Source organism: Podarcis erhardii (genome assembly GCF_964252035.2).
Source record: "Podarcis erhardii genome assembly, chromosome: 3".
NCBI lineage: Eukaryota > Metazoa > Chordata > Lepidosauria > Squamata > Lacertidae > Podarcis > Podarcis erhardii.
Genome location: NC_138507.1, coordinates 55,350,063 through 55,364,643, shown reverse-complemented (window position 1 = coordinate 55,364,643; position 14,581 = coordinate 55,350,063). Strand labels below are relative to the sequence as shown.

The window sequence follows — 14,581 nt, the reverse complement described above, 5'->3', positions numbered from 1 at the left end:
TGACTAACTGACTAACTGACTGAGTCTGCCTGCAAACAGATACAATACTTATACAGTGGTACCTCGTGTTAAGAACTTAATTCATTCTACTCACAATCCCAATAACAAGTGAGTTTAAAAAGAAAAACAAGCACAAAGAAAAAAGGCAAAAAGGCCTAGAAAAATACAAAAAGGTGTGGAAAAGAAACATAGAATATACAACAATTGACACATATCGCCTGAGTAGTTGAGTAGTTGCACTATGTGTTCTTTTTTTTCCTTTTTTTCTTTTTGTTTTTCCTTTAAATGTTTTTTCGTCTTTTCTGTTTTGATGAAGTTTGTGTTATGTTAAAAGTTACTTAATAAAAAGAATTTAAAAAAAAAAAAAAAAAAGAACTTAATTCATTCTAGTGGTCAGTTCTTAACCTAAAACTGTTCTTAACCTGAGGTACCACGTTAGCTAATGGGGCCTCCCACTGCCGCCGCGCTGCCGGAGCACGATTTCTGTTCTCATCCTGAAGCAAAGTGCTCCGTACAGAGTACAGTGGTACCTCAGTTTAAGAACAGCCCTGTTTACGAACGATTTGGTTTACAAACTCCGCAAAACTGGAAGTAGTGTCCTGCTTTGAGAATTTTACCTTGGTCTAAGAACGGAATCTGAAAGATGAAAGGGCACCGGTGGCGGGAGACCGCATTAGGGAAAGCACGCCTTGGTTTAAAAACTGTTTCAGTTTAAGAACGGACTTCTGAAATGGATTAAGTTCATAAATCGAGGTACCACTGTATGTTGTTTGGAGGGAAGTTTTTTGAGGGGGAGTTTCCCCTTGATATTAAGCCTCAGAGTGGTATATTCATGCATTCAAAGATAAGCTGTAGAACTGCTTTTGACAACCTTCTTCTGTCTTTGGAGTAGTTAGACAACACCACTGAAACTATGATTGGTACAGGATGACACTATCTGTAATCTATTTTCTTATTAACTAAAGAGTGTTTCTCGCTCTCCTTTTTAACACTGGTAGCAAGTTTTGTAGTGGGCTATCAGCCAGTGAGTGCCTGTGTTAGTTTGACAGACATGTAAAAAGTTAGACTAGCTTTTCCAACCTGGTGCCTTCAAGATGTTGTTGACCTCCAACTCCTCATCAGCCCCAGCTAGCATGACCAGTGGTATGGGGTGATGGAAGGCATAGTCCAAAACATCTGGAGGGCGCTACATTGGAGAAGGCTGTGCTAGAAATCACTTCCACTCAGTTTACTTGGAAGCTTCCCCATTTCAACACACATGCATTATGTATCATTTTACCTCTGTTAAAACACAATCAATAGATATTGTACACAGTTGTCCAATATCCATGTACATCAATGGGAAAACTTCTAAAGGGTTTGTTTTTACAGGTATTTTTAAAAAGCTAAAAAGATGCAACATGTTCCCAGCAGATTTAAATGTATTCCTATGTCTTGCACTTAACTGCTTTTACTAATGACTACTTTGTAGATTTCAGTAGCGTTTTAATAGTTGCTTCTGCTTCCAGAGGAGCGGGCACTTGTCTTGTAAACTTCCAAGTTACACCCAAACTGTCCAGTAAAGGAAAAAGTAGCAGACGGCAAAGTATGATCACTGCATGCGAGAGCTTAATTTTGAATTGCTTAGAACTTGAAACAAGCACAGATCAATATTTATTAAAGTATTTATATGCTACAGTCTCTGGCAATAAAACACAAAAATCATTAAAAACAGTACAAAACAATAATAAAAATGGCGGGCCAGACTAAAAGAACTCAAACCAATGCAAGACTTGTCAGTATAAAAAGATATTGAAGAGACACCTAAGAGTCAAAAGTGAGGGTGTTTGCCGAATCTCGGCTGAAGGAGTGTTCCCTAACCTGACTTCTAGTTGAGATCAGTTGAGCCTATTTAAAATAGGCTAAACTGTTGGCATATAAACCCATTCAACCAATCGGCATTATGTACTCAAAAAATAATAAGATTTTAAATATTCAAGCTAAAGTTTTATCAAGGATATGTTTCCTTTTCCAATAAAATTTGGCATGAGAGAAAGCAATATTGCTAGAAAACTTAGAGTGGTTCATACATAAGGCTTATTCATAGTCCAACGTTATCTTTGACCCAACTTTCAATTGTTGCCTACAATTTTTAAGCAAATTCATTCTTCTAGTTTCCCCAGTTTGCCCTTTTTATTCTGCATTATTCCCTGGAAGGGACAGGGATATCAATAAATGTCATAGAAGAGGTGTGTTTTTATAAGTTTTATTGGGATGCTTTCAAAATATTTGTGCCCTCCACACTAAAATGTCATGCATTAGTGACGCAAGCATTGAATAGTGGAGTTCAGAAATGGCAAAAATATTTCTGTGACATAGTACTAACCTTATATGAATGATTCACGTAAATTAATAAAGCTCTACCACATGCTGAAGAGTTGAAAGTTTTTCATGTGCCGACTCATTTGGATATTGCACATTGTTTGTGTAGGCATGAAGCTGGGACCAGAAGCCTTCAGGTTTGATGGTGGAGTTGAGGCAATTGCTACTAGACAGAATGAAAAATACTACATCTTGCGGCCTGAAGTTATCGAAACCTACATGTATATGTGGAGATTCACTCACGATCCAAAGTACCGGCAGTGGGGCTGGGAAGCTGTAGAGGTAATATATTTGTTTGTTTCTTTAAAGGCTTAATTTTGAACAATGTATTTTATTTTCACTCAAAATAAGCTTGCCTAGTAAAAATTAATGATTTTTCTGCCTCATGTGAATTTTATAATTACCCAGTTCCTTAAATAATTCCTCATTAACAGTGTCCTTATAAATTGCTTCTAACTCCTTGATTTTAGTTCCTTAGTGCCCTCCCACCTTGTTCATCAGCTGGAAATACTGATAAATACTCAGCTTATGAGTCTTAAACATACGGGAGGAAAATATTAATCCTTGTGACCCACGTGTGGGAGGTAAATAACAAAAGAATCCACTGGGTGCCCAGATTCAAAACATGGAGCTTTGCACACTCTGTAGCAGAAGAGAGCCCCCAATAGCAGAGTTTAAACACACAAAAGTCCAGCAGCAATATCAATAGGAATATAGGTTGGTAGACCCTTTTACAGTGTTCCTCTTTTTCTACCACTCTTGCAGTGAACTTACTACACACTGGTAAGTATGTTTAAAATACTTTATTTACAAAATGTTCCAGAGGTTCCAAAGATTCATGCATTTGTCCAAGCAGCAGCAAGGAGAACACTGGCAGAACACTCTTGGGTAGAAAATACAGAAAGCATCAAAAACATGCTATAAGCTTGGCGCTTGCTTAGACAAATCTTCTTGACCAGTTACATGGCGCACAGAGAGGGAACAGGAAGAGAAGGCTTCACTTCCTCCCACATCAGAGAAGTGTGACCTGAGTCTAGGAACAAACTTCTCTGTTCTTAACCCCTTCATGTACTAACCAGCACTCATGCATAGTTATGTTTGACTGCAGTTTCCCACAAAATATCCCAGACAGTTCTCCACAAATCTCCTATTTCCTTTTGTTTGAAAAATAACTTTTTTTTTTTAGTATCCATCAATACCTCACTCTGTTTTAACATGAATATATTCAATGTCCAATTCCTTGGATTTATTGGCTGCCGGTCATGTCAAAAGTGATCCCAAAGCAATATATAGTAATTACATAGCAAATACCACAGCCAAATATAAAGTTCAATGCAACTGTAATCATAAATATCCAAACATGAACATCAGACAAATATTGAAATGGTAAAACCATAATAGTAACAGCAGCTGCAATCACTCACTGGTGCACTTCTCAGTAGGGCCCCATCAGCAGATACCAGGATAACCTCAAGTATTTAGGTCCCAAGTCATACTGTGCCCAGTAGCTTTCAGTATCTTCGACTTCCATCAGAATGGTTGGTGAGCTGGGAAACACATCAGTACAATAGGAGCTTTGTCTAGGTGTGGAATAAAGAGGGTAGTTTTTCTACTCTGCATGTCCTTCGAGTTCAGGAACTGTATCCCTTTGAAAAAAACTACAGTGTAGGGAATTTGAGGACTCCATTTTGAAGTTGTGTGTTAAATGGCTCAAAATCAATGAGACTTTAAATAGTAATCATTAACTAGTCTTAGTGGCTTCAGTTGGGCAGTTGTTTTACATTTGTTGTGATGCTGATGTTTAATTGTGCTATTTTATATTGTTTAAATTTTTAACTTTGTGCTATTAGGTTCCCTCAAGATGTTTTACATTAAAGCGCAGAGTGTAAGTTATAAAATATCAAACTCCTCTTTTCCTTTCTTTAAATTCAGGCATTGGAAAAATACTGCAGAGTAGATGGCGGCTATTCTGGTGTTAGGGATGTTTACAGCAACCGTCAAACCCATGATGATGTGCAGCAAAGTTTCTTCCTTTCAGAAACCCTCAAGTAAGCAGTGGAAACCCTTCAGTTTAAAAGTTGACGAGCTAAAAGTCATTAATCTTTGTATGGGCTGGCGTACAGGGCAACAGACCAAAAAAGGGGTATGGGAATATGGGGAGTCAGAACCAGGAGAAGCAAGCAGGTTATCGCTAGTGGTCTTTCAAAGACAAGATGGTTTGTTTACTGAAGTGCCATAGTATTTTAATAGGTGGGAGTGTTGCACATAATCTTGGTGTGTGGTCGAGAAAATGAGTTCTGCTTTTTTTTGGCAAAGAATTGCGTGGAAATGCTGTTCGGGGCCAGAATAGAAGTAGGGGGCTTCAGGGGGTACTGCTGATGTCTTCAGCAAGCATGTCAGTTCAGACAAGGACAAAAAAATGTAACTGTGACCAGGAACACCAGGGCTGTGTTTAGGCAGATTGGTTCCAAGTACGGGTGAGACTGCAGTCATTTGGTTCTGTTGCCTCTGGAAACTGACATGTGGGTAGTGTCGGACCTAGGACTTAGGAGAACCATGGTCAAATTCCCACTCAACCTTGAGCATGGAACCCATCCCTGTTTCTCCACTTACCCCCAGTGTTTTATGAGAATAGACTGGAGGAGAGAACCATTTATACTGCTATGAGCTCACTGAAAGAAAGTCAAGATATAAACAAATACTGGCAGAGCAGGTGCGTTAGAAAGTCCTGTGATTCAATTCGTATCAGATAGAAATTTGCTTAGTTACCTTGAATTCTCCATTTTCTGACCCAACCCTACTTTCTGTAACATGGGAATAATAAATATTATTAGTGAGAATTTATGAAGTGTTTTGAACTCTGGCAATGTGCTATACAGTGGTACCTCGGGTTAAGTACTTAATTCATTCCGGAGGTCCGTTCTTAACCTGAAACACCACTTTAGCTAATGGGGCCTCCTGCTGCCACCACGCTGCCGGAGCACGATTTCTGTTCTCATCCTGAAGCAAAGTTCTTAACCTGAAGCACTATTTTTGGGTTAGCGGAGTCTGTAACCTGAAGCGTATGTAACCCGAGGTACCACTGTATAAGCTTTACTATCTGTGGAGCCTGACAGAGCAGTTGCCCAGGCAGATGGAGGGGGCTGGTGGAAAGAGAAGGTTGGCAAACTTTGGTTACACACAGTTGTTTCAGTTGCTTTTCTCCAGAAGTATGAACTTCTCAAGGAAATGTTAAGGAAGTAAAGGTGCTTCCAAATCAGGTAGACGAGACCCTTTCAAAAGTCTCTCGAAGCAAACTTGAACACCTAAGCATTAATTCTTAAATACTATCTGAAATGTAGTTCTGTGCAGCAAAGTAATCTAGTTTTCATAGTTGAGCATGGTTTGATTTATGACGGAGTCATTCCTTTCTGTGTCACAGAGCAAATTGAGCAGTGGATTTGGCAAGCTACCCATCTAAAAGGATTAGTTAACACTGCCTGGACAAATTCTTTATTACAAATATTATGTTCCCAATAGATAATTTGTGAAGGGACTCTCGAAGGGGAGACTCTGGAGCAACTGAGTATCATCTGGCATCTGCGTGAAAACTATGGAAACTAGATGGGCCTTTGGTCTGATCCATCAGGGCTGATCTTCTGTATATCATCCCTTCCAGAGGCAACAGGGGCTTTCTAAGCACCACTTAAGCTTCTGGAGCATCTGTATATTGGAGATCAAAACAGTCCCATAGCTGCATTTCCATGTTTCCTTGGAGGAAATCTCTTCATTCCCCATGTGTCATTTTGAGTGCTAAACTGCTTTGCACACACACAAAAATGTGAGCTTAGGGAACTAAAATTTAGGTGCAGTCAGGTGTTTTCCTAGGTATTCCTTTATATTTTGTTTTATTTGTTATATCCCACCTTTCGTCCAAGGCGCCCAGGTGGCAGACATGGTTTTCCTTGCCCCTTTTTATCCTCGCAACAACCCATTGAGGTAGTTTAGGCACAGACTGGCCCACATAATAAGCTTGAACCCTGTTCTCCCAGGTCCTAGTTCAACACTAACCACTATGCCACATTGAAAATATATTGCACTTTTATTGATCTAGGTGTTTTGAGAGATACAAATGATTCCATTATTATTCCTATGTGAGCCTTCCAGTTTTGTAGTTTGTTAAATATCCTTTTCTTTTTGCCAGGTATCTATATTTATTATTTTCTGAAGATGATCTTCTACCGTTTGAACATTGGGTCTTTAACACTGAGGCACACCCTCTACCAGTTCTGAAAAAAGAAGAGGAAAAAAGAAAAAGCCGATAAAATAATGCTGAATTCTATTTGGGGCACACAATGTAGTAATTAAAATTCCATCATTTTTTTTGTTTTGAACCAATTTTTTGCAGTCTGGTGTCTACCCGTTCAATATTTAACAAGGGACCTAAAGTAATTAATTATAATTAAACATATTTATCTTTTGACAGGAATTGTAACTTGTCATCTCTAGATTTTGTTAGGCTGCAAAATGCATCTGGCCAAATAGAATACAGAGGTCAGCATGTTACTTGTTTTCCATTTTGTTTTTGACTGCAAAATCTTTTCCTCCTCTGTGAGGAGATGTCTGCTTTAAGCTGTAATACTTTGCTGTGTTGCAAAAAGCCATAAAGAATTAAGTATGAAGAGCTTTTTCTTTTTTAATATATGTTAATGTGGTTTGTCTATTACTAGAGACAAATCTGACTGTGACAGCCTCTTCTTATGCGGGTCTATCATTAATTGGTAATTTGAATACTTTAGAAGGTGTTCTGTTCATAAGAATAGTTTCATCTCATCTGTGTGCACTATTATGTTAAACTGTGGCTTTTCTTGATAGGCAAAGTCCAGATGTTGAAACCCTTATCTAATAACAATTTTAGAACCTAACTGCAAATCAACTTAAAAACAAGTAAATTTAGGGCCCTTCTTTTCTTTTCCTGTATTTGGTTTCACAAGCAGCCACCACACCAAGAGCATAGTAGCTGCCATCTGAACTTACCCTTTATCTACAACAATTTGAGACTGCAGTTCTCAAAACCTTCTGTTAGTGCAAAGTTTCAGCATGATTTGTATTTGAAGGCACAACCTGGTTTCTCCTGAAACTTGTAATTGCTTATGAGAAATGGGTTGATCTGTGAAATCCTTTGAGTTAAGCCTTAGCCCACTTAGAGACTAGGAGTGGCTAGTGTTGCAAGTATGTTGATTGCCATTTCAGACATTCCACTGTGTGACATTTGGTAGATACCAGGAACAATGCTGTGGAAGTAGGAAGAGAAGGTGCTATGCTTTAGAAATCCACATTTCAGCTTTCATTCACATTTGAGAGATAGAAACAAACCACTACTGCTTTAAATGCTTTGCTTTAAAAAAGATTCTACTCTGTACTCATATTAATCAGTGTTAATCAAAGTGACAGAAATGGAATGTTGGTTGAGACAGCCCAATTTTTTTCAATAACTGTGGTTAGTAGTCTAATCAGAGGATGAAACAGCACCGCTTTTTCCAGTTTACCAGTTGGGATGCCTTTCTGAGCAGAATAGCCTTTAATTAGTGATTAATATAGTAAAGCTACTTGGCCACATAGGTGCCTGTGATTTAACAGGCCAACACTGTTATTCTAATCCTTTTTATGCTAAGAAATATGAGAACCACAGATTTGATTCAACACAGGTAACTCCTTGGTCGCTGAAGGACTTTTTGGAATGGTGCATAAAATGAGTGATCCACAGATTTTAAAAAAACTGGTGATAATCTGCATCAGTTTCTGTGCTGATGAACAGCTTTACACAATTCTAACTTTCAATATAATAGATTTACCCAGGGCTATGCCATAGCATTTGTGAAGGCCATAGGAATGAAATCTCTTATATTTCGATCTGGTAGAATAGTGAGAGAACACAATAATTCCCCCCAAATTTATGTATGATTCCTCTTTCTGTGCCTCTCCATGCTACATTCATTCCCTACTCACCCATCCCAATTTTTTTTAAAAAATATTCTAAGATCAGGCTGAAGAATCAGAGGAAACCATGCGAGTTGCTGGCACACATGAATCTCTGGTTATTACAAATGAGTGGGCTAGCAAATTTTCCTATACTAAAACTTGATTAATATTCAAGACTGATGTTCAAGTAATTGGATATGGTGTTGGTGTATGGATTTTTAAGCCATCACAAGAACCACTATAATAAAGTATAATAATGAAAATACAAGCATTTTTTTTTCCTTTATTTAACTAGAATCGGTGTCACATTTTTGATTCTGGACTTCTGCTAACATCTTTACAGTCCAGAAAATCAGTTAGACAAATTAAAAGAAGCCTTTCATATGCTGTGCTCTTTTGCTATGCGTCTGTGTGCTTACTTCTTTACTCATTTATGTGAAACATTAATTCAGATGTTATTCACGTTAAACATTTTTATTTGAAAATAGTTGGATAGCCTGATGTATAGAAAATCAATACTGTGGTAAATCTAAACATTCCTTTACTATCTGTTATGAGAAACTTCATATTTTATCCTCTTCACACACACCCCCCTCCTTTTGAAGGAATGAAGGGGAAAGGAGCTTCTGGTTTATTTCTAGCTCACAGGCTATAATGCATTTTTCAAACTACAAAGAACATCCTATTGTATCACCCAAAGCACTATTGTGTGTATATTCAAAGTCTAAATGCAGAATGGAATTAAATTCTCTAATTTTTTAAGCAAATAGTGGTGGTTTCTGCCATATAAAGAAAATATATGCAACACACAAGCAAGAAGACAGGATCAAAATATACTCAGCCATACAGGTGTTCTCATCTGGTAACTTGGAATGATGTAAGTCTGCTGATGTTGACTGGCAGACCTCTGTTTTTAAGGTTAATTGGTTCTTCAAAACCTAAAATGGAAAAGCAAATGCAAGACACCAATTAAATGTAGGGCTGCAGAGTCACCAAATTTTTGAAAGTTGCTAACTGTATAAGTTTTTTTTTAAAATTTTTAATGATATTTTTAAATGATTTCCAAAGCTTAAATTACAGCTTCAATGGAAGAACCCCTCTTACTTTCTGTGGAAGCTAGTGTCAATGGGGGAAATCCATCTTTTGAGCAAATTCTCCCACAGAGGCATCGTAGTAGAATGTGAATTATCCCATTTGAGATCCGATATGAGGAATAAACGTTAGAACCAAAAGCAGAGGGCATCTTCTAAGACTGAGCCAATAAAAATGGCAGTGATCTTGGATTACCTAGTATGGTTTTCAGTTTTCTAATATAGTATTCCATTTCTGCCTTCTGACTGAAGTCCTGCCAGCCTCCATTTTAAACTGGCTGTCTTGTAGAATTACCACGCCCTTTTTTGTGCCAATTGATTGCTTCTCTTCGCGTATAAATCTGGAACATTTTGTTTAAAAAATGTTCTGTAGAGATATAATCTGCTATGTATAGCTAAGAAAAATTGTCCTGATTTTCAAAGTCCACAATCCAGATAGTATTTTCTGTTCAGTTTAATAGGCTTTTAAACATTCCAAGAGACGGCATCATTGAACTTAAGTAGCCCTTTGTAACTTGCTCTTCTGGGCTTTCAGCAGATGCTCATACATAGAAGTATTGTCTGGTTAAGCAAAGCTCAGTATACCCTATAGCCCTCAAACTGTATAATGCCATATGTAGTGAATTGTTAAAAATAATATTCAGTCCAACCCCATATTCTAGGCAGGATACACCACACCTTAAGCATCCTGTTTCTCAGAAATGTCCTGATAGAAGCCTTTAAAGGGAATCATTTTTCCAACACTCTCTAACAGTAGTATTTTGTCAGTGGATCAGGTCTAGTTGACATCTTTTATTGCCTAATACAGGCATAGGCAAACTCTGCCCTCCCATCATCCCTGACTCGGCAACTCCCATCATCCCTGACCACTGGTCCTGTTAGCAAGGGATGGTGGGAGTTGTAGTCCCAAAACATCTGGAGGGCCAAGTCTCCCTATGCCTGGCCTAATGCATAGATTTCTCCCCTATTTGTTGCCAATCTTCCAGTGTGGACCTCATCAAAACCCACTGGTGCCATTTTGGGGGAACCTGGCCAAATGTGTGAAATGGTTACTGTGCTTCTGTGAAACTTTTTTGTCAGTCACTATAAAGAGTTGAAATAGAAATTTATAAATGCAGCAGGAATTGTACTGGATATTTCTTATTTTCCTCTTGCAGGCAATTTAGTGATTATTTCACCAGGTTTATTTTCCCTAATGTATTTGACACAAGTGTTTTGATCAGTTACATATTTCTCTTTATGGGAAGTTGTGATTATGGTAGTTTTTTGTTCATTGGTCTTATTATTTGAAAGAGCACAATGTTTCTATAACATACAGTAATCAGGTTGTATGTACAAGCTGCACTATAATGTACCTTTTTTGTAAAGTGATGTAAGTAGACAAGAAGATTGTATCTCCCTGTAGAACTGCAAAGTGTAAGAGAAACATGTTTTTATATCTTCAAAGCAGTAATTTATGTTAACACAAAACACCAAAGTATAAAACTTCAGAGTGATCACCATTTAAAAAGTTGTAGCTACAGTCCTGAAATTATTTACAGTGGTGTAAATAGCTTCAGAATTAACTTTTAGTATTTCCTAGAAATTGTCACACAATCAAGCTGGAAATAACACTGTGTTTACATTCAGTAGGAGTAACTATGGGTGACTGAGCTAATGCTGACCACTGTATATGTAATTTAAGGCAATTTTTAATTTTTTTAAAGTGTCTCTTGCTGTTTCAACAGTGTCTAAATTTACATTGCTTTTCAGCATATCACACTGCAGTTGTTTAAATATATATTAAATCCTGAGAAATGCGAATTTAAAGTCCATGTTTGTTTATATGACAGCTCTATGATACCCAGTGACACCTTGTTGATTCAGTAAACTTGTGTGGTCATATTGTGTATTTTTTTAATTATTATTTCTGCATATCCCACTTAGTTTTGTTCCACCTTTATAGAAATCTCTGAAGTTATAAGAGAACAAAATGCTTACTTTTTAAGAACTATATTTGTAAAACAAAACAAAAAAAATCTATTGTGAATAAAGTCTTTTAATACAGCCTCTTATTTTGGTGGATTTTTTTCCTTGCACTGAAGTGCCAAAAGAGTTAAATTTCCTGTAAAGAGGAAAAGTTATGCTGGATAGCTGTATGGGAGGTAATGAACCAAAATTGGTTCTGTAGATTTATTTCTACTACAGTAAGGTAAAGGTAAAGGGACCCCTGACCGTTAGGTCCAGTCGCAGACAACTCTGAGGTTGTGGCGCTCATCTCGCTTTATTGGCCGAGGGAGCCAGCGTACAGCTTCCGGGTCATGTGGCCAGCATGACTAAGCCGCTTCTGGCGAACTAGAGCGGCGCACGGAAACACCGTTTACCTTCCCGCCGGAGCGGTACCTATTTATCTACTTACCCTTTTGACTTGCTTTCAAACTGCTAGGTTGGCAGGAGCAGTACTTACCAACTAAACCAGAAGTAGCTAAACTGCAGCCTGCAAGCTATATCCAGTCCTTGCCCAAGTGATTTTTGGTGCCCCATAAAGCCACTTCCCCAATAATGTGCTAATATCTATGTGTGTGTAATCTACTGCCCTGCTATTTTTTTTTCCTTAAGGAATTGGCACCCCTGCTGTCAATTAGTCTGTCAGTCTGGTAAACCAGTGGAGGGGCAAGTTGCTTCTTTTTTGTGGACTCTCCATTGCTTTTTAAGAAGGTTGGATGGCTACCTGTCATGGATGCTTTAGTTGAAATTCCTGCATTGCAGGGGGTTGGACTAGAAGGCCCTCGGCAGCCCTTTCAACTCTACAATTCTATTCAACCCCTTCTCCCCAAGGCACAACACGATTCTTACAAGATTTGGTGACATGATTGGAAGGTCTTGGGCTTAGGAAATGGGAAGAAGCAATATGACATTATTTGTACTAGAATCCTAGGGAACAAAGTGCTGCTGTTGAGCAGTTAGCTCAATCATCCTCTAGTGGAGTAATCTCAGCTCAGATCATCCCAATGTTCATGTGAGCTTGGGAGTCTTGTTGAACATGACAGTGCCTCCTCATTTAATAATTTTGCAAAAAGAGTCTCCAACTTAGGATCCCTACAGCAGCCCTCCTACCTTTCAGGCATAAGAAACCAATGAGCTAAGGATATGGTTTTTAACAAACACCTTGCATTTGTGACTTCTGGACCAAAGGTAAGATCAATAAATCCCCTGCAATCCTTTGAAATATTCTGTAGTGTGTCATTGAGCAGCACATGTACAAAATAAGCTCATTGTGTGATTCTTTCAGTTCAACCCAAGCATTCTAGTTAGTTGGAGATCTCCCAGTGAGTTATATATAAATCAGTGGGTCTACTCTAAGTATGGCTAACTGAATCAAATGGGATCAAGAAAGGGCTTATCTGTCACCAACTTCCTCACCAGATCAAGATGGGCTGAGTCACAAGACTAAATGAATACATTTGTTTCACCAACAGGTACTGCAAGGGAGATCTTTAAATACTTCCACCTCCCTCGTGTAAAGGTCACATTTGCATCAGAGATGGGGCACCAGGACAATTGGCAGTGCTGGCTGGAGCTGATGATACAAAACTCATTCAAATTCAGACGTGGGCCATATGGACCTTAAAGTTGCAAACTACACTTTCTGCTACTGCTTAAAGAAAATACTTGGCGTAGTAGTGAGGAACAGTGGTTGGAGAGATCAGGTAGTCTCTCTTGTGAGAAACGCCACCACACCACTGCCCGGCTCTTGAAAAGGCCGCTTAGGTGATGCTACAGGAATGATGTAGAAAGCAAAGACAGAGCAATGCCAGTGTTTGGGGAGCAGGCCGCCTGCTTTCCTTAGAGTTCTGTGTTCTGTCTCCCAGGGGGAAGAAGCAGAATAAAGTATAACCAAAAAGTATGTGCAAATGTGTCCATGTCATTTGATTCTGGTTGCAGAATTGGGGGGGGGGGCATGCACACATTATATATGGTACTTCGAATGGCTCCCAAAACTTCCAGTGTGAAGCCTGGGGCAGAAGAGGCTAAAACTATTCCTCTTAAGCAAGTTGAAATGACACCCCCACCAAAAAACTCACAACTGAACAAAATTTGCTTTGTGGCATGGGCGTAGCCAGGGGGGCAGGGGAGCAGCTCTCCCCCCCACCCCCGATCAAGTAAAACAATAGAAATGCTTAACTTAACTGGCTAATCACATTGGGTATGCCCGCTCCAACCAAGTCCTGCCCCCCCCCCAACAAATATCCTGGCTACGCCCATGTTTTGTGGGGGTCAGTATTGTTTCTGCCGTTCATGCTTGCCTGGAAAGATAGGCTCCAAATTTAAAAGCAAACACACTACAAAATCTCATCACTGTTTGTTGATTGCTCCTTTATATCAGTCTCAATAGATGTTTAGGGCTGTTGTGAAATGACAAGAATTGTTTTGAAAGAGCTTGACTTGCCTTGAAATGAGTTTAGAATTGTATTAGAGGTCAACTGAAGTCACAGCCTTGTGTTAAATTTAAGCCTTGCGTGAAAAGACCCTTAAGCTACACACACATACACCCCTAGAAGGAAACTGAGCACAGTCAACAATGACCTCCGAACTACCTTGCATAGGACTGAACTATGAAACTGGTAACATTTTTTTCCCTTGTTAGTATTTTCATTGTTATGTTTTCTCCAGCTCTGATTCCCAAGTTGCCAAACCTCTGATACACAGTGAGCAAAGAATTCTTCTTAAGACTCTGACTAATACCAAATTTATCTAGATTCATGTATTATTTCTTACTCTCGGATCTGAAAACACAGGGTACCTTAAGAATCTCATGATTGTGTGACAAAGTTACCAGCAACTTGCATTCTCTTGTGCAAAGGTGTTCCACTAGTGCAAAATATTTCACCAAAAAGCAAGTATACTGCTGAGTGACTTTAAGTTAGCACTATGTAGAATACATCCCACTCCCTTGTGCATTGTGGATTTTTAAGGGAAGGTCACAGTAAGTTTGAATAGTTGTCTTAGAAGGTACTGGCCAGCACACTAGTGAGCTACAACACGGGAAAGGCAAAACTCTGAAAAACCCAAGGGTGGAAGTAACCTAGATGCATACCGCAAAGTACACAATGACATGCCTTTTGAACATAAGACATCCAATGCAGAAGGTATAAACAACTTGTGCAAATGAGATTGTTCAACAGCTG

The 14,581-nt window shown here is 38.8% G+C and overlaps 1 protein-coding gene across 1 annotated transcript in view; it reads left to right on the top strand.

Moving 5' to 3' along the window:
- The window catches only part of MAN1A1 (mannosidase alpha class 1A member 1), a 55,147-nt gene extending 43,688 nt beyond the window's left edge, over window positions 1-11,459 (top strand). Inside the window, exons 10-12 of the mRNA XM_081856190.1 lie at window positions 2,471-2,643; window positions 4,294-4,409; window positions 6,545-11,459. Coding sequence (XP_081712316.1) covers window positions 2,471-2,643; window positions 4,294-4,409; window positions 6,545-6,665 — 410 coding nt within the window. The 3' untranslated portion in view covers window positions 6,666-11,459. The remainder of the gene's footprint in view (window positions 1-2,470; window positions 2,644-4,293; window positions 4,410-6,544) is intronic.
- The last annotated feature ends 3,122 nt before the right edge of the window (window positions 11,460-14,581 follow it).